The sequence below is a fragment of the Enhydra lutris genome, unplaced genomic scaffold (genome assembly GCF_002288905.1).
Source record: "Enhydra lutris kenyoni isolate GAN:26980312 unplaced genomic scaffold, ASM228890v2 scaffoldscaffold18, whole genome shotgun sequence".
Lineage (NCBI taxonomy): Eukaryota > Metazoa > Chordata > Mammalia > Carnivora > Mustelidae > Enhydra > Enhydra lutris.
Window position 1 is genome coordinate 34,975,056 of NW_019154102.1, and position 20,486 is coordinate 34,995,541.

At 41.7% G+C, this 20,486-nt stretch overlaps 1 protein-coding gene across 2 annotated transcripts in view; it reads left to right on the plus strand.

Annotated features, from left to right (window-relative positions):
• Nucleotides 1-6,908: 6,908 nt before the first annotated feature.
• The window catches only part of LOC111148136 (SET and MYND domain containing 1), a 39,310-nt gene continuing 25,732 nt past the window's right edge, over nt 6,909-20,486 (plus strand). For both annotated transcript variants that reach the window (XM_022504560.1, XM_022504561.1), the window contains exon 1: nt 6,909-7,045. In XM_022504560.1, coding sequence (XP_022360268.1) covers nt 6,909-7,045 — 137 coding nt within the window. The remainder of the gene's footprint in view (nt 7,046-20,486) is intronic.

Consider the following 20,486-nt stretch of genomic DNA (forward strand, 5'->3'; position numbering starts at 1 on the left):
ATATGCTGAGATGTGAGGTTCTAATTCATTCACTTCCACAGCTGTATAACATTTCATTGCATGACTACACTGTGAGCTATCCATTGTCCTATTGATGGACATTGAACTTGTTTTCCATTTTTGCTTTTATAGCTAGTGCTACTTTAATGTTCTTAAATAGTCTTGTGCACACATGTGAGAGTTTCTCTGAGGTTTATACTTAAGAGATGTTGCTGCCTTTTAACTAGAAGCCTCAATAATACCCACTTCGAAGGCTATTATGAAAACCATGAGCGATGTTAATAAAGCACAATTTCACACATTCAAACATTTATTGTTAGAAAAACCTTCAAATGTTTATGAAACACTGGGACATAAAGGCAATAGTCTGGTGCTTGAATGGTAAACAGAAAATGTGTGCTTCTGTAGCTCCTGCAATACCCAACTCACTGTAGTTGTCTGCACATCATGTTTTTTCTTTATCTCCACATCTCCACTCATGCTGCTATGTCCATGGGGCTGAAATAGTCACCTCCAGCTCTGGTTGTCTCCCTGCCTTCTTATCTTTGTCACCTATGACTCTGAAGCCTTTCCTGACTTCTCAGGCTTCCCCGGATATCCTTTCCCTTTTGCTTCCTATATCTCTCTCACCATTTTTACATGCTCTTCCATAATTATCTCTAAATGGTCATTGTTCACAGGGCTTTAAAGACAGAGCTCACATTTATTCATCTTATTTTGGGGCACTGAGCACAGTGCCTGATACATGTGCTGATAAATGCATGTGGAATGAGAATATTTAGGGATTCTTGGGAAGAAAATGCAGCCAAGGATTTCTTGGGGCCAAAGGAAGAGGGATGGAAGCAAGCATGTTATTTTATTAAGAACACAGAGCCCAGAGAGTTTGAAATTTTGCCAGTGATGTAATTATACAGGATATAATGGACTGTTAAAGAGGAAACCTGCCTCTGTCTTTATGGAATGTGAGTGTTAGATGTGCACATCTAGCAGATTTTCTTTGATTCTGTCCCTCTTAGTGATTACAAAATAAATGAATCAGCCAGTGAATGCACTTGAAAGCAATGAGCAGCCCCCGGCTTATTTAATGTTGCTAGACATTAAGTTATTATCAGTTTAAAGCAGGCGTTGGCAAACATTGTCTGTAAAAGGCCAGATAGTAAATATTTTCAGCTTTGTGGGCCATATGGTCTTTGTTGCAAGTATTCAACTTGACTGTTACAGTGTGAAAACAGCCATAGAAAATATGTAAACAGATGAGTATGGCTCTTTTCTTTTCTTTTTAAGTAGGCTCCATGCTCAGTGTGGAGCTTGAACTCGCTACCCCAAGATTAGGAGTGTCGTGCTCCACCAACTGAGCCAGGCAGGTGCTCCTAATATGTCTGTTGTTTGATAAAATTTTATTTATGGTCACTGAAATTTACCTTTGATATAATTTCGATGTGTCACAACATACTCTTCTTTTGACTTTTACCCCCAACTATTAAAGAAGGTACAAACCATTCTTAGTTTAAGGTCTCAAAGAAAACTTGTTGATCTGGCAGAAATGAACCTTATCCCCAGGTACAAAGGAGGTGGAATCCAGTGATCAAGGGCCGTTCTTTTACTAAAGAAATCTTGCAGTTCTCTTGATTTGCCAGTAGATGGAGGTCCGTTGTAGGTGTGTGGCCTAGAGAGCTGGTCTTTCCAATACAAAGGATGATTGGAGTTTTTCCGTAGTGTATGGTAAATGAGCCACTGCCATGTTAATGCAGGCTTACAAACTGTCGCAGTGTTTCAGAATCATTCCTCTGGGTTTCATCTATATCGCCACCTTTATACTTATACGTATTCCTTCTTTGCATATCCAACTGAAGGGAACACAACCATTCTCAAGTCCTCTGAGATTATTTGCTCAAGGGCTCAGGAGGAAAATAATGTGAATACAGGCTGTGGCTAAAGATTTGCGGGCTGCAGCTTGGAATCTGGGAACAGCTGCTAACCAAGATACAGGTTAATAAGTGGAGCTCATATTCAGAGGATGCTTGAAGCCCAAGTGTTGATATACTTAAAACTCCAAAATAGCCCCCATTCTTGGCTTCTTCGTGTCACCTTCTTCTACCCTTAAGGTGCATGACAGGACCCGACATTACTCTGGTCCAGCATCTTCTGCAAGTTTCATTATACCTTTTTTAGGGTGCGGGAGTACTTGGTAGCCATAGTGACATTCTAGGCACATATGTGTGGCCTGAAGTGCAAGGGAAGTTCAGCTGACATAGAGGTAAATAGAACCATAGTGGTTATTCCTGTCATCCTCTTGTCTGAAGTCTCCCAGCTCAAATCTCTGTCCCAGGCAAGGAGTCCTCTGGCTTGAGCTGCCCCATTTTTCTCCCTTTGTCAACACCCTTCCTCAGACACGCCAAAGAAAGAGACTGGATGGCTATGAAAATCATTAACAATGGAAAAAGTTTCCAACTTCTTGGAGCAGGAAAGGGCTTGACAGAAGCATAGCTTTTAAGGACTGTGAAGCTCAAATCTGTCACGTGGTTATGTCTACTCTGGCCCCGAGTTTGATCTCTGAGGAAACGTAGAATAAATCTGTTTTTTCCATACCTCAGTATGTGATGTTGAAGAAAACTCATATGTTCTTCCTGAATCTTGTCTGCTAAACATCTCCAGTTGGGCAATAAGGAATCCTTCCAAAACTCTAGATGGGTTTTTCCTGATAATGAAGACCAGCAGTTCTCATGAAGGCAGTCCCACCACTTGGGGCATTTTAGAAATTGTGTGTTGGGGGGAACTTCTGGTTGTGCCATGCTACTGGCATATTGTGTGTAGGACTGGGATCACAGAAGGGTTTGGATCCCAGTGGGAGAATCCAGAGGGGCGTAGGTGAGCAAAAATTTTTATAGGATTTAGGTTGATGAGCAGTGCAGCAGGGCCACATGTCCTCTTCCATGTCACCAGCTAATAACTAGAGCCACCGTACCCTTGCTCGCTGATCCTGGCCAGAGATGCAGGATATCCTTAGAAGCAAGAAGCAGCCTTATGCATTGAAGATTCTTTGCCTGGCCCTCACAACCTCAAATATACAGATGTACATTTTAGGTGGGTGAAACTTTGATTATAATTATCAGAGTCTAGAATTCTGTTTTATATGTAATCATAGAATCTTTTTTTAAAAAGATTTTATTTATTTAAGACAGAGAGAGAGAGAGAGAGTGAGAGAGAGAGCATGAGAGGGGAGAAGGTCAGAGGGAGAAGCAGATTCCCCATGAAGCTGGGAGCTGGATGCAGGACTGGATCCCGGGACTTCGGGATCATGACCTGAGCTGAAGGCAGTCGCTTAACCAACCGAGCCACCCAGGTGCCCCCAGAGTCATTTTAATATAAGCTAAATCTTCCAGGAAGGCAGCCTCTTGTTAACTGAAGGATTATGCTTGCTTTCGTTCAGAACTTAACTAAGAATCATTCACTATTTCAGAAAAATCATGTCACAGACACCTGTGCCCTGTGCGGTATTTGTGTCTCCAAAATCAATCTACACTTTTAGCTGTTACTATCACAGCGATTCTATGTGGAGGTGTAAACATATGAACACGTTATCATGTGTTCTACTGTGGTTGTGCCTGAGTGTATACATAATGAGCTCACTGACATATTTAATTTACCATGAATATATATTATTTTATTATAAGCTGACTTTAATTTTATTTCTCCCTTATTAGGTTAGGGAAATGTTTTCATCCATTTGGGCTACAATAACAAAATATTACAGCCTGGGTAGCTTATGCAGAACAGAAATTTATTTTTTATAGTTCTGGAAGCTAGAAGTCCAAGACCAGGGCACGAGCACAGTTAGGTGAGGACTCTCTTCCAGGTCGTTTGTAGTCCTCACGTAACAGAAGGGCCTAGGGACCTCTCCGGAGCTTCTTATTCATGTGGGCTCCATGTTCATGATTTAAGCCCCTCCTAAAGGCCCCACTTACTAAGACAATTACCTTAGAGGATGAGGACTTTCAACATTTTGCAATTTGGGATGGGATGGAGGGGAGTAAGATACACAAACATTCAGACTACAGGATTAATAATTTATATTTTTTAGATATAAGAGCTAGTAAATTTTATATGCCATTTCATTTCAGAGTAGCAAAAGGGTGGTTATATAATATTTATTAGAATGTGAAATGATAATATTTTATATGTTTGTTTCCTGTTGTTGCCATAACAAATTATTTAGTGGCTTAAAATAAAATAAATTTATTATCCTGCAGGTTGGTGGTCAAACTCCAGAAATGGGGTTCCCTGGGTTTAAATCAAGGTGTAATAAGGCTGTTCTCCTTCTAGAGGTTCTAGGGAGAGAAGCCATTCCCTTGCCTTTTCCAGTTTCTAGAGACCACCTGTATTTCTTGGCTCATGACACATCCCTCCATCTTCCAAGCCAGCAATATAGTATCTTCAAACGTCTCTCTGACTCTGCCCTCTTGCTTCCATTGTTATATCTCCTTTTCTGACTCTGACCCCCTGCCATCCTCTTATAAGGATTCTTGTGATTCCATTGGGCCCACCTGGATAATCCAGGATAATCTCTCTCTCTCAAGATCCTTAATCACATTTGCAAAGTTTCTTTTATCACGTAAAATAACATATACCTGGGTCTGGGGAGTAGGACCTGGACATCTTTGGGGGCCTTTGTTTGGTCTACCACACTTTAATATAATACTTGCTTTGATAAGGTTGACACTCGCAGATATAAATAAAGCATTAGGTTTGATGCTCCCTCTCTTTCTGACTTGGGGCAGCTAGATTTCTTTCTTGACCTTGGCTGGGGCTGAACTTGTTCCAGGGGTATGGTGTCTAGAGAACAACCTAATCCCTCCCAGGCTGAGCCACGGGCTCCTGAGTGAAGACCTGTTGCTGCAAGGCCCGAGTTGCCAGGCAGTGTGGGTCCAGGTATTCATTTGAAGCTAACCTGGATTGAAGAGCTCCTTTTTAATCTTTTTTTATCCCCCCCCCATTGGGAACATGTGATGTTTACTCTCTGGGGAACCTAACTTGATTTAATTAAATTAATTAATTGTTTTTTTAAACAACATTGGTTTTTTTTTAAAGATTTTATTTATTTATTTTTTAAAAAGATTTTATTTATTTATTTGACAGACACAGAACACAAGTAATCAGAGAGGCAGAGAGGGGGAAGTACACTACCTGCTGAGCAGAGAGCCCCATGCAGGGCTTGATCCCAGGCCCCGGGGATCATGACCTGAGCCAAAGGCAGCTGCTTAACTGACTGGGCCACCCAGGGGCCCCTTGTTTTGTTTTTTTAAATTGAAGTAGCATTGACATGCAATGTTATATTCGTTTCAGGCACACAATGTAGAGATTTGACAACTCTGTATGTTACCCTATGCTCATGAGTGCAGTTACCATCAGTCACCACACAACATTATTACAGTACCACTGACTGTATTCCCTGTGCTGGACCTTTCATCCCTTTGACTTATTCATCCCATAACCAGAATCCCACATGTCCCTTTCCCCTTTTGCCCAGTCCCCCAGCCCTCTCCCCTCTGGCAGCCACCAATGTGTTCTCTGTATCTGTGGGTCTGTTTCAGCTTTGTTTGTTTTTTTTAGATTCCACATGTAGGTGAAATAATACGGTATTTGTCTTTTCGACTTTATTTTTTAAGATTTTATTTATTTATTTGACAGAGAGAGACACAGCGAGAGAAGGAACACAAGCAGTTGAGTGGGAGAGGGAGAAGCAGGCCCCCCCGCTGAGCAGGGAGCCCTACACAGGGCCGGATCCCAGGACCCTGGAACCATGACCCGAGCCAAATGCAGACACCCAATGACTGAGCCACCCAGGTGCCCTGTCTTTTCAACTTTAATATCGGCTGTCTCGTAATCAAGAAGAGTGGCAGTTAGGGGCACTTGGCTGGCTCAGTCGCTAGAGCATATGACTCTTGAGTTGTGAGTTTAAGCCCCACATCTGGTGCAGAGTTTACTTTAAAAAAAAAAAAAAAAGAACAGTGGAATTTAAGTCAATGGACGTTTTAGAATTGCCCTTCCCATGTCCTCATTCCTAGGAAAGAAGAAAGAGGATGTTGGTGTTTTTTGGGGAGCAGATACATGTTTCAGGGAAATTTGATAAAAAAATAGAAATGAGTGTTCTCTTTTTCAAAGTCTGCCTCCTCTCTCTAATACAGCCTCCACCAGCACACCCGCATCATCAGGGAGCTCCCAGACCTCCATGCCCTGGGTGGGGGTGCTGTGGGAGCACCAGATAGTACTGGAGAAGAGGGATGCCTCCAGGAGCCTAAATAGTACTGTTATGTATCTGCCAAGGGGGTCAGTTTGGCATCTGCTGTATTCTGCAAACAGTCTGCCTATGGGGGAGGAGGGAGGGAGACAGGGGCCCATCACACTTGAGAAAGTATAAGCCTGACAGCTGAAAGTTCCCAGAGCAGCAAGCATCACCTCTTCTCTTGGACCATTTCAGCTGTCTGCTTTGGATTGACAGAGGCATCTGGCTGCTAAAAATACCCTACTGACCAAGTGCTCCTTATTCCAACTAAAGCTGAGCACAACTGCCATCCGGAACTGATCTGCTTCTTGCAAAGGAATTTTTCAAAGTTTTCCGTCCCCATTCGAGGGGCATACCAGCCCATGGTCATTTCTGCCTTGTCAGCTTTGCTGGGTGATGAATGAGACCCTTGTCAGATCACTGTCATCTTGCCTGCCCCATTCCCACCTCCAGGAAACACGGCAGAGGGGGAGGTGAGGCCCCAGTGGCTGAGAGGGGGTAGGGAAGGGGAGGTGCTTGTCCATTTATAGGCTTGCTCTTTGGGATGCTGAAGGTGCTGAAATAGCAAGGACAAGGGACTTGGCTGAGTGTGAAATACCCACGGAGCTGCCTAAAGGACTCTGAGATGACAATAGGGAGCATGGAGAACGTGGAGGTCTTCACTTCTGAGGGCAAGGGCAGAGGTCTGAAGGCCACTAAGGAGTTCTGGGCTGCGGATGTCATCTTCGCTGAGCGGGCTTATTCCGCAGTGGTTTTTGACAGGTATGAAATGTGGGGCGGTGTCGCCTTTTCTCTATTGGTGTGGGTCTAAAATCCTTTGCTCTCAAAATCATCAGGGAAAGGGATAGAATCCATGTGATCATTTTTAACAAAATGGCACTTCTGACAGCTGTTTCCTGGCATCACTTTTTCTGCAAAGAGTCATTGCTAATGTGATTTACTCTGGTCCCTGGGAGGGTTGTAAAGGTGAACAAAGGCTTTGGGGTACTTTCTCACAGTCCCGTTGAACTTGGCTGAATGGGTGTTCTGTGTGTGGGAAGGGCAGAGAGAAGGGGAATGGAAAGGTGGGTGTGGTGCTGTAGGAAACATTTTCTTACAGAAGGCTCCATGTTTTTAGCTTCTTGAGTATAATCAATATATTAGAGCATAAAGTAATTGCAGAGACTTTAAAAAATCAATTGTAAATATACAACACTGGAATCCATTTACATTTGAAAAATTAGAGTATCACCAATGAAACTGAAAGCCCTTTTTACGTCTCCCACCGCTAACCCCAGTCGTCTCTTTCCTCAGAGGTAATACCTGTTATGATTTTAATGTGTTTCCTTCAAGAATGTTCTTGTACTATGATGCACGTATATCTGCATTTATCAGAAATGTATAGCTGTAGTTTGTCTTTTTTTTTTTTTTTAACAGAGGTGGTGTCATACTTCAAATGTCATTCTGGAACTTACTCTTTTCACTAAACAACATGTTTTAGATATGTCTATGGAAACTATAAGTCTATAGATAATTATTTTAAATCCTTGAAGATCTTTTCTTTTACCCACGTGTAGATCTATCCATGTTGACCCATATGCTGTGTGGATTGCCAATTTTAACTGCTGTAGATATTCTACCCTATAAATACATGAAAACTTATCTATCCACTTCCCTTTTGAGAGACATTTGGTGGTTTCCAGTTTTTCATAAAAACAAACATTTCTGCAGTTAAAATCCTTGATCATGCCCACTTGTACACGTGTGTGGTTATTCTTCAGGATATATGGCTAGAAGAGGAATTGTGCCATAAAGTGTGCTATTTCTATTTTAATAGGCTCTCCAAAGCAGCTGCATTAAATTTACATCCCTGTTTCCCCACAACCATGTCTCTACTTGACTACCAAACTTTTAAATTAGTATTAAATCTTTATTAAAAAAAAAAACAAACAAACGGCCAAGTGATTAAATTATAACAATATTCTCCAAGCCCAAGGATGGGGTGACCTGTCTCACATTGGTATGGTCTGAATCAAGCTGGCCTCTGACAATCTAGGCTTTGTGGTTGGCTCAGTGTATTTACCATCCTGAGAATGGGCACTGCTTTTCAGAGATAATTTGATTAGTATTCAGATTTTCATTTCTCCCGTGTACCAGGACCTTAGGGAGAAGGCAGTGAATGGAATATATGGCTGACTGTCACCTGAGGACTATAAGGGGGGGGCTGAGGTGACAGGAATACCTCTTCAGTGGGAGCTTATCTTACTTGATTAATTTACATGTGTATGTTTCATGGCTGGAGATGAGTGCAGTTGAGGAGTCATTTGAATTTGGAATTAAGACTGAAAAGCTGGGAAACTCTCAACTCTGATCTTGGTGCTACCACTGAATGGCCACATTGCCTTATATAGGATACTTCCATGGGTGCCTCCAGTTCCCTAATAGCCAATTAGTATCCCTTTTAAGAATGTTTGGAGTTGGGGCACCTGGGTGGCTCAGTGGGTTAAGCTTCTGCCTTCAGCTCAGGTCATGATCTCAAGGTCCTGGGATTGAGCCCAAGGTTGGGTTCCCTGCTCAATGGGGAGCCTGCTTTTCCCTCTCCCTCTGCTGCTTCCCCTGCTTGTGCTCTCTCTCTGTCAAATAAATAAATAAAATCTTTAAAAAAAAAAAAAAAGGAAAACTAAGAAATAAAAATATATATCTTCACACAAAGATACTAACCCTAAACATTGTTGTATATGTCCTTCCAGCTTATTTTAAAACATAGGTTTCATTTTTACTACACAGCTGGGATCTTATTATAGAAACAATGATGTTTTACATTTAATAATTTAGCTGCTTCTTTGATACTAAATTCCCTTCATAATATAGTATTTAATGGCTGCCTACCACTTCTTTATGACTGAACATTTGGGATGTTTACATGTGTTTCTTACCGTAAATAGATCATCATTCATTTGAAGTTGTAACTACAAAACAACTTTAGTGTACATTGAGATTACATGCTAACAAAATGTTATATTACTATTATAATAATAAAAACTGAGATTATTAGGGTAAATGATCTTTAAAATGATTGAAAAAAATCTAGAAGAGATACTTTTAAAAAGTGATTTTTCCCAAATTTGTCCCTGCAAAGATGAAGGGGCTGCTCTTTGGGTGTACCTGGGACAGCCTGGAGAGGCAGCAAAGGAAACCTTTGCCCATCATGTCCTCCCATTTTAGCCTCCTAGGAGACTCAGCCGCTGTAGAAGAGAAACCCAAGTGGGGAGGTAGGACTGAGTGACTCACAGAAGAGGCACATTCTAATCCATGTTATTGCAAGCCAGGCTTTCTACCCTACCCTCCAAACATAAACAGGAGGAAAGATTTTATTTTTAGTTGAGTGCTATATTAAATGAAAATTCTTTCCAACAATACATGACTTATATTGTATGTATGAATGAATGTATGAATCTTGAATGTATGTATGAAACATAACAATAAATGAACATCTAGGAAACATAATAAATGAGCACCCATGAAACCATCATCCTGCTTAACTAGAGTATGCCATTATATTGCATCTTTATCTTTCCCTATCCAATCCCCGGCTTGTCACAAAGGTGACTAGTATCTTGAATTTTATGTTATTATTCCCTTGGCTTTTGACTAATAGTTTTATCACATGTGTACCTATTCCTAAACAATTTATAATTTAGTTTTTGTGTTTTATTTTTGATCTTTGAAACAAGGGTATAATATCACATATGACTTTATGCCACTTGCTTCTTTCACTCAATGTTAGCTTTCTTATTCATCCATATGGTTTTGTGTTACTAAAGTGTCGGTTTGTACCACACTTTATTTTTCCATTCTTCTGCAAGTGGTTGCAAAGAACATTTTTTATTTTATTTCTTGGTAAACAGATACATTACGTGTGTATCCTAGGAGTGAAAATTACCCGATCATAATGTATGTGATATTCAGCTTTAAAATATAATGCCGTAGTGTGTAGGCTGTCTTGCAAGTTTGCATTGTCTTTGTCAGGATGGACTTAGTTTAGCATTAACAGCAACAATCCAGGCCCTTATAATATAATCCTTAGTCTGGTTAGGATCTCTTGAATTTTACTGGTTGGAAAAAATAGGTGGTCTCCTTAAAGATAAAGGAGCAAGAATAAAGTAGAGACAATCTTTTCAGGGCTGGCACATATGTAATACTTAGACTACCGAGATCCCTTCCAGGTATAGTTAATCAACTGGGCAACTCCTTCCTGAACTCCAACTTAGCCTAAGGAGTTTTTCTATCAGGGTGCTCCAAGAAGCCCTTACTAATCCATCAAAACTGGCATTTAAAAGAAGAGCTATTTGCCATCTCTCTTAGAGGTTTGATTGGGTGTTGGAAAGGGATGAAGGTGAAGTAGGTAGGTAAGATCAATTTACCAAGGAGCTGTCTTTCATGGACACGGTCTTTTAAAGTGGATGAACCCCCAAGGGTGGTAGATGAACTAGTTGCTCTCGACTCCTCGTGCTTTCTATTCTGAGTGTGCCCAGTTTTCGGGAGGACAGAGAATAGGAACCCATGATACCTTAGCTTGAGTGATCCTGCTTATTTCTCCATGAGATTGGACTAATCTGAGAATTCATGGTGTTGTCTTATTCAGATTTTTAAGCTTTTTAAATAAAATATAGAAATTATAGGAAAAACAAAGTAAGAAAATAAAAATTCTCTGCAACCTTAACATTCAGAGAAAACTACTGTTAATATTCTGGCATATATCCTTATGATTGTTTGTTTTGTGTTGTTTTTACGTGAAGTATAATTGACTCCTTACAAATGTTTTATGCAGATATGATCCATATCGAATATTTTCTTGATCCTAATGATTTGTAGGTGGGTGGTGGTGGTGGGAGAAACACTACACTAAATGTATACCTTGATCATAAAATGCTTCCCTAAAATTAACAGACTGTATTAAAATGGGAGGGGCAGCTTATTTTACAATGAAAGGAATATGACACAATATAGTATTTTATTAATTCTAGGATACATATTTAATTTTGACATCTCTGAAGTCATGATGTATCCTACAATCTGTGGCTCATGGTTTAATTGGGAACATTTGTTTGTTTGTTTCCTAATGGCAAAAAAATGATATATTTAATAATTGACAGTATCTTAGATTCAATGTAATTAATGTACACATTTCTTCCTTTCACAAAAGTGGGTTCTTATGTAACTTCTGTGTCCTAAAATATGTTGTGAGCAACTTTTCAAACCATTATTATCCTCCTAGAGCGTATTTAATGACTACATTGTATTCCTTTTATTGACTGTTACGTATCACTTCAGCAAGTGCCGTATTTTGGAGATCAAGGTTGTTTCCTCCTTTTCCTAATAGATCATTCCATACATCTCTGATTATTTATTAAAGATAAACTCCTAGGGCGCCTGGGTGGCTCAGTGGGTTAAGCAGCTGCCTTCGGCTCAGGTCATGATCTCAGGGTCCTGGGATCGAGTCCCGCATCGGGCTCTCTGCTCAGCAGGGAGCCTGCTTCCCTCTCTCTCTCTCTCTGCCTGCCTGTCTACTTGTGATCTCTCTCTGTCAAATAAATAAATAAATAATCTTAAAAAAAAAAAAAAAGATAAACTCCTAGATGTGTTTTGGATTCAAAAGACAGTTTTAAGGTTCTTAATATAGATTTCCAAATCACCCCCACCAAAGAGGATTATTATACCAGTTTTCTTCACAGGCGATATAGCATTTGCCTCCTTATCCCAGCACTGGCCAACACAGAGAGCTAACTTTGACTTTTATATTTTATATTTTATCTATAAAAACTTTTTTAGTATTATTTTGTTTTCAATCTTTGTATTATTAGGGAGGTGAAAGGTTTTTAAAAAATACATTTATTGGTCATTACCTTCCTTCTTTTGTGATTTGTCTATTTTCTTTTGATGCCCTCATTTGAAAACTATATGTGTAGCTCATATAGAGCTCATAGCTCATTCAGAACTTCTAAGTTGGTTGACTCCTTCTGCATCATTTTGATTTATTACCTCTTTTGATTTTATCTCTTTTGTAATTCTCAGTTATTTCTATTTTAATTAATTAATCAACATATTTATTTATTAAGTACATGCCACGCCCAGTGTGGAGCCCAGTGTGAGGTTTGAACTTAAAACCCTGAGATCAAGACCTGAGCTGAGTTCAAGAGTTGGATGCTTTGGGCACCTGGGTGGCTCAGTCAGTTAAGCGACCACCTTTGGTTCAGGTCACGATCTCTGGGTCCTGGGATAGAGCCTCATGTTGGACTTCCTGCTCAGTAGGGAGTCTGCTTCTCACGCTCTCTCCCCCTCTGCCTTTCCCCACTGCTGGTTCTGTCTCTCAAATAAATAAATAAATAATCTTAAAAAAAAAAAAAAGAGTTGGATGCTTAACTGAGGCACCACCCAGGCACCCCTTGTCCTCAGTTACTTTTGACTTTCTTTAATTTTTCATGTCTTTTATTTTTTAAAAACTATTCATTTTTCTATCTTACATATATTTTTTTTTTTAAGATTTTTTATTTATTTGACAGACAGAGATCACAAGTAGGCAGAGAGGCAGGCAGAGAGAGAGGAGGAAGCAGGCTCCCTGGTAAGCAGAGAGCCTGATGTGGGGCTCGATCCCATGACCCCGAGATCACGACCCGAGCGGAAGGCAGAGGCTCAAACCACTGAGCCACCCAGGTGCCCCTCTTACATATATCTTTTAAAATGATATCCAAGCTTTTTTTAAAGTTTATTTTTATTTTAGTTACTTATTGTCATTGCATTCTTTCACTTTCCTTTTTATAGCTTATTTAGTTCATTTTAGGTCAAGGGGAATGAGAAGATAAATGGTTTTAGCCTTAAGAGCGACTCAGGCGTTCTGCAAGATTAAGGCCTTATCTTTTTTGCTGCTTTGTCTTGGAAGGACTTTTCCAGTTCTCTGAAGTAAAACCTCCATCCTTTTCAAACTATAAAATCAGTTGGTTAACCTAGTTGACCTACAGACCAAGGTCCATGGGGCATGCCTTACCACACTGTGAATAGAATTGTATCATCGCCACCACCATCATCATCTTCAAACAAAACCCACAACCAAATAGATTCAGGGCCAATCTGGCGTAGAATCAGATTTGACCAGGGTAGGAATTTGAAGCATGCTCTACAGTAATATTGGAGAGCTTCTTCTAATAGCCATCTACAAATAATGGACTGTTGTTTGGAAGAAAGAGGGTTCTGAACCTTTTTTTTTTTTTTTTTGATTGACAGAAGTGTGAGAACGAAGCACCCTGAGCAAAAGTTACAGAGTCATATTTCGGGTCAAAATGAAGTGTGGAAGGGGTAGTGCTGGTTAGAGCTCAAGCCATCTAAGAACTAAGTAAGCCTTGGAAACCTTTACCTTTAGAGGTACCTACCACCTCACAATATATCAAAATGTAGTTTTTGCTTACCATTTCTGAATGGAGTTTTATAACTTTGCTATTGGAATTGTTATTAATTTCCATTTGGCATTTTTTGTTTTTTTTGTTTGTTTGTTTGTTTTAAGAAAACTTTGGGACTATTCAGAAGTATTATAAGTCCCAAACCTTTTCCTAGGTCACCTATAAGCTTTTAGGCCCTTGACACTGAGCCTCTATTGCCTAAACGAGACCAGGGCTGCCCTCTGTCTGGAGATGGAAAGGCTATTTTCAAGGTTGTGTCGTTCCTGATGGCAACCTGGCAGAGATGATGTCCATGAGGAGTCAGGCAATAGAGGGGAATTTGGTCATTTGGCCCTGAAGATCCCGTCTAGCATGAGATTCTACGGGTTATATGATTTCTTCAGTACATGTGAAGGACTCCAGTGCAGCACCAGAGGGGTGCTGGGCTAATATAGAAATGGAGCTTATTCTGATTATTATTTTATTTTAGCATTAAACACAAGAAAGGGCATGGAAATGGTGCTCACGAGCAGTTCTAGGAGCCAAAAATACTGTGTAATGTTTCCTTTTTTAACAATCTTAGACATCATGAATTTAGAGCGCATCTAGCTTTTGGGTTCATGGATCCTTAGCTAGGGAGAGACCTGTATTTAGAGGATCAAAGTTTATGTGGATGTGCATTCATGCCTTCTACTTCCGGAGAGAAAGTCTATAGCTTGCGTCACTTTTTTTTTTTTTTAAGATTTTATTTATTTATTTGAGAAAGAGACAGTGAGAGAGAGCATGAGCAAGGAGAAGGTCAGAGGGAGAAGCAGACTCCCCATGGAGATGGGACTCCGATGCAGGACTCGATCCGGGAACTCTGGGATCATGACCTGAGCCTAAGGCAGTCGTCCAACCAACTGAGCCACACAGGCGTCCCAGCTTGCGTCACTTTTGAAATCACTTTTAACCCAGAAGAAGGTTGAGATCCATTGAGTATATTCAATCCTCTCTTACAGATTGGGAAACAGCTTAGTGACGTGACATGCCCACGTCATACACAGACGAGTCATAGGGCAGGACTGAGATTCCTGGGATCTTGTCCAGCCATCACTTTTCACTGTGTTGAAAAGTGGGGTCCAGCATTGCCTACTTAATTTCTTCTTTTCTTGTCAGTCCTGTTAATAATATTTATTTTTAATGCAAGAAATGGTACCCGTCCATCAGTTTCAAAACAATCAGTCTGGTTCTGGGACCTGAGAAGGGTTAGATCCAGAAACTAATAGGTAAAAAACAGGAATGTACATGTGATTACCCAGGAAGAAAAGTGCTTGTAATAACGAACCAATGTATTCCCTTCCTACCATTTCTATAACAAATTACCACAAATTTTAGTGGCTTAAAAACAAATTTTTTAAAAGATTATTTATTTATTTATTTGACAGACAGAGATCACAAGTAGGCAGAGAGGCAGGCAGACAGAGAGAGACAGAGAGGAGGAAGCAGATTCCCTACGGAGCAGAGAGCCTGATGTGAGGCTCGATCCCAGGACCCTGGGATCATGACCTGAGCCGAAGGCAGAGGCTTTAACCCACTGAGCCACCCAGGTGCCCCTTATCTTACACTTTTGAAGGTCAGAGATCTAAAATGGGTCCATAGGGCTATGTTTCTTAGAATTTTTTTTTTTTTTTCAGTGTAACAGTATTCATTGTTTTTGCACCACACCCAGTGCTCCATGTAATCCGTGCCCTCTCTAATACCCACCACCTGGTTCCCCCAACCTCCCACCTCCCGCCCCTTCAAAACCCTCAGATTGTTTTTCAGAGTCCATAGTCTCTCATGGTTCACCTCCCCTTCCAATTTCCCTCAACTCCCTTCTCCTCTCCATCTCCCCTTGTTCTCCATTCAGGCTGCCTGTATTCCTGGGCTCTATCTTCAAAGCCAGCAGCATAGCGTCCTTTCCCCCCTCTGACCTCCTGCCTCCTTCTTAAAAGGAACCTTGTAATTACATTGGACCCACCGGGATACTTCAGGATTGTGTCCCCCTTCTCAAGGTCCTTAATCTTAATTACATCTGCAAAGTCCCTTCTGCCATGTAGTATAAAATATTCACAGGCTCGGGGTGGGGGGCTTTTGGGAATTTTAGGGGGGCCTTTGGGGATTTTGGAGGGCTATCATTAAGCCTGTCACAACCAATAAGATGAATTGCATATTAATCCAGCTCATCACAGAAGATGTTAAGAAGAATCAAAGATAGGGGCACCTGGGATCGAGCCCCACATCGGGCTCTCTGCTTAGTGGGGAGCCTGCTTCCCCCTCTCTCTCTGCCTGCTTCTCTGCTACTTGTGATCTCTGTCTGTCGAGTAAATAAATAAAATCCTTAAAAAAAGAAGGATCAAGGATAGTGCATTCTTTTAAAAGATTTTATTTATTTATTTGACACAGAGAGAGAGAGATCACAAGTAGGCAGAGAAAGCTGGGGAAGCAGGCTCCCTGTTGAGCAGAGAGCCTGACATGGGGCTCATCCCAGGACCCTGCGATCATGACTGGAGCTGAAGTCAGAGGCTTAACCCACTGAGCCACCCAGGCGCCCCAAGGATAGTGGATTTATACAAAAAAAATTTCTATAAATAGAAACTGAACTGGATCCTTATTCTGTTGCAAGACTTGAAAGTGCCCAGGAGATCATGCATTCGTGTATAGGAAAAAAACAAAGGTAAGAACATAAGAAAAAGTAGAGTACTTTAAAAGAAATTAATGCCAGTCAGGCTTTTTGAAAATTGGAGCAGTTAGGAGCTTCGGGTCCACTGGAGACAGCTGGGCTTTTAGCCACTGTAATACTATATGGGCCTGTGGGAACACCGGGATTAACGTGGTTTAAACACCAACACACTGTGGCCTTAAATCTGATAACAGCTGGTAGGGTGGGTAGTGAGGGCAACTGTTGCTATAAATGGAAATCATTTAATAAAGGGATCAAGGAAATTCCTGAACAATTAGTTCAGAAAATGAATGAATCATTGTTTGTTATTCAATTTACAGTGTTAAACATTTACACTCAATGTTCAGAAAATAAATGAATCATTGTTTGTTATTCAATTTACAGTGGTTAAACATTTACACTCGGTGTTGAGGATAACCATAGCAGATTTAGAAATATGTCTTTATTTTGTTTTATTTTTAAGTAAGTTCTACACCCAACATGGGGCTTACACTCACAACCCTGAGATCAAGAGTCACATGCTCTACCGACTGAGCCAGCCAGGCACCCTTAGAAATATGTCTTTAGGGTTGCCTGGGTGGCTCAGTGGGTTAAGCCTCTGCCTCCGGCTCAGGTCATGCGTAGTCTCAGTGTCCTGGGATTGAGCCTGGAGCCTCGCATTACATCGGGCTCTCTGCTCAGCAGGGAGCCTGCTTCCCCCTCTCCCTCTGCCTGCCTTTCTGCCTACTTGTGATCTCTCTCTCTCTGTCAAATAAATAAATAAAATCTTAAAAAAAAAAAGAAATATGTCTTTAGTTTGGCATTTTTAGTTGCAGAGACAAAACACAGTGAAATGTCAAATGACCTGTTATAAGCTGTATTGCTCAATTTCATGAACTAACCCTTAGATGTGGAAGTTTGAGAATAATTGCTTTTTCATTATAATTAGATCCAGGCTGTCCCCACAACAATGTCATCTTCAGTTATGTGCATCTGAAGATGTGTTTTGAGCATGGGAAGTGGGGCGCGATCACAGCCCCAGTGTGGGAAATGCAGACAGATCCAAGTGGGGTATGTGAACTTCATCATGTGAGTTGTGGCAGAGAAAATGTTGAGAATTGCTACTTTACTAAGGAAGAGATGTTAAAAAATAAATAGGCAATACCTATATCTGACCTAAGGAAGTAGTATCACCTAACTTCTTATGCTGAAGTATGTAGAGTACAGACATTAATCCAGCGATGCCCCATGGGCTGACATGGGCCATTTAAAAACAACATTAAGTATATGGCATCAGGAAATGAAAAATGAATCTCCCAGCCCCAGGTGTGTGTCTCCACTCTGCAAAAGTCTTCAGTGGCTCCCCTTTGCCTGCAGAATAAGGACGTACTACTGAGGGTAACATTCCAGCTCTCCTTGTGTCTGGTCATTGTTCCAGCATTGACCCAGCAAATTACTGGTCATTTCCCAGTGTGGTGTAGCCCATGGTCTTGTCAGATAGCTACTCCTGTCTCCTCCACATGCTGTGTCCCCCACATGGATGCCTTGACTCAAGCCAGTGCCTCTCCATGGAAGAACTTGACATTCTCTGAGTACAAACTCAGCCCATGTTTAGTGGGTTAGAACAGTGCCTCCTTCCCTCACAGATGACCGACTTCCCAGATTCCTCGCCTCCCCCACCTCAGTGTGAGTTCGGTCTCTCTCCCTTGAACCCTGCAGCAAGTTGCCTGCACTCCTGGATGGCATGCCTTCGGCATGCCCTACATGTGTTTATGCCTCAGCTCAGCCTGGGGACTGCTCAAAGGCAAGGTTTGTGTCTTGTTTATCTTTTTTTTTTTTTTAAGATTTTATTTATTTATTTGACAGAGAGAGACACAGTGAGAGGGGGAACACAAGCGGGGGTGGGGGGTGGGAGAGGGAGAAGCCGGCTTCCCGCCAAGTAGGGAGCCCAGTGCGGGGGTCAGTCCCAGGACCCTGGAATCATGACCTGAGCCGAAGGCAGACGCTTAACCACTGAGCCATCCAGGCGCCCTTGTGTCTTGTTTATCTTTAAGGCCCTCTGTTACCAAGCTCAAGGCACAACACACAGTAGATGCCCATAAAGGCTTGTGAAAGGTAGAGTGGAAAGAACAAGGAAGGAAGGAAAGAAGGAATTGAAAATATTGTAAAATCCTCTGGGTACTTGAGGGATGGAGTATTCTTTAAGACATGCCCCTTCCCCTCCATTTTTGAAGGAAGAACCCCTGGCAGGGTGAGAGTTTTTAGGAGTCCAAAAAGGCAGAGTTGTTGGTTCAGTCCTTTCTGGCTGTTTCTGGAAGGCTTGTCCACCTTGCAGGCACCTTCTCTTCGCATTTATCTGTCCAGTAACTGGTTGTTTCCATACAAGGAGCTGAGTAGCAGCTGCACATCCAGCCTCTTGACTCTGACAGATGATATAACCCAGGACAGACTCCAGGGCAAGGAGTGAGTGGGGCCGGTTGGCCAGGGCAAAGCATGCTCAGGGCTGCAGGCAGAGCCCAGAGGTGGGCTTTGGCGCCTTCCTTTGTCCTCTGTGCTGGACGCAGTGGAGGCAGCTGGAACTCTTATAAGCATAATATCCCTGGAAAGACTGTGGTCACTATTCTAAAGGGTTGCTGTGAAGGTTTAACAGAGGAGAATTGCTTATAACATCTATTTGAAAATTGCAGAGTGTTGTGAAAATGGGAGTTACTGTTCTCTACAAGCACTGGAAAAAGGGCCTCAGAAGAAAAATGGGACTTCCCAAAGGTCTCCTGGCTAAGGCTGGCTGGAGGAAGCATCTTTCTCTTGGAATCCAAAAAGCGGTTTTGGACTTCCTGTCTCCTGGATACTCTCTCTCTCTCTCACTGGGGAAAGTAAGTAGGAGGGGAGGTATTTCTGTTAGAGAATTACCTGCCCCTCCTACAGGGGTTCCCCTCTAGCTGGGAGGTCTTCCTTGCTGGCGGCTGCCTGAGAAGATGCTGGAGGAGAGCAGGAGCTCTGAGATCACCTAGCCTGACCTCCCCACATGGCAGATGGGCTGGTGGACCAGGCTGAGAGCTCCTGAGCCCTCATCTTGTGCGAGGCTCACTGAACTGGCTCTTTTACATTTCATTTCATCTTCAAAATCACTCTGAGAGTGGTGGGATTTGGGAACTTCTTTGTAATTTTCTTCTTGCTTGAATTTCTTAAAATAGTTAAGCATGTTTCATTAACAAGTAATATTCATCTGTCTAAAAGATTTCAAGATCTAGGTGTTGTTATTCCCATTTTCACATAAGGAGATGAAGACTCAGAGAGTTTAGGGTACCTGCTTGAGGTCACACAGCTGGTAGCTCCTAGAATCAGGAGTTGAACCCAGCTCTGACTGACTCCAGGTCTGACCTTCCATAATACCCATTCTGCCATCAGTCAGGGAGATGGAGACCAGAGGGATAGGATTTTTTTTTTTTTTTTTTTTAATTAATCTCCTTCCTGCCTTCCTGACACTTCTGTGCATACCCTACGGGAAGGAGCAGATTTTCTCCCATCTCTACATTCCTGTTACTCAAAGTTACAGCTCAGCATCACCCAGGAACTTGTTAGAAATGCAGAATCTCAGGCCCCACTGCAGAGCTACTGAATTGGAACCTGAATTTTAACAAGGTCTCTGGCAATGTGTATGCACACTGATGTTCAAGAAGCCCAGCTCTGCTTCACACCCACCCCCTCCTCCTTCCTGGTTCCAGCCTTAGGGCTAAGCCTTAGTGGCAGGTGAGGTGTTGGAGAGAAACGTCAGCTTCATCCCAAGGAGATTTAAATTAGGAGATAACTCACAATGCTTTTCACCAGGATTTAAAACTTGACTTTAGGGGTGCCTGGGTGGCTCAGTGGGTTAAAGCCTCTGCCTTCGGCTCAGGTCATGATCCCAGGGTCCTGGGATCAAGCCCTACATGGGGCTCTCTGCTCAGCAGGGAGCCTGCTTCCTCCTCTCTCTCTGCCTACTTGTGATCTCTGTCTGTCAAATAAATAAATAAAATCTTTTAAAAATAAATAAATAAAACTTGACTCTAAGCCCTAGAAAACTTGTAGGATGGATTGTAAAACAAGTGTGTGAGCCTGTAGAAAATAG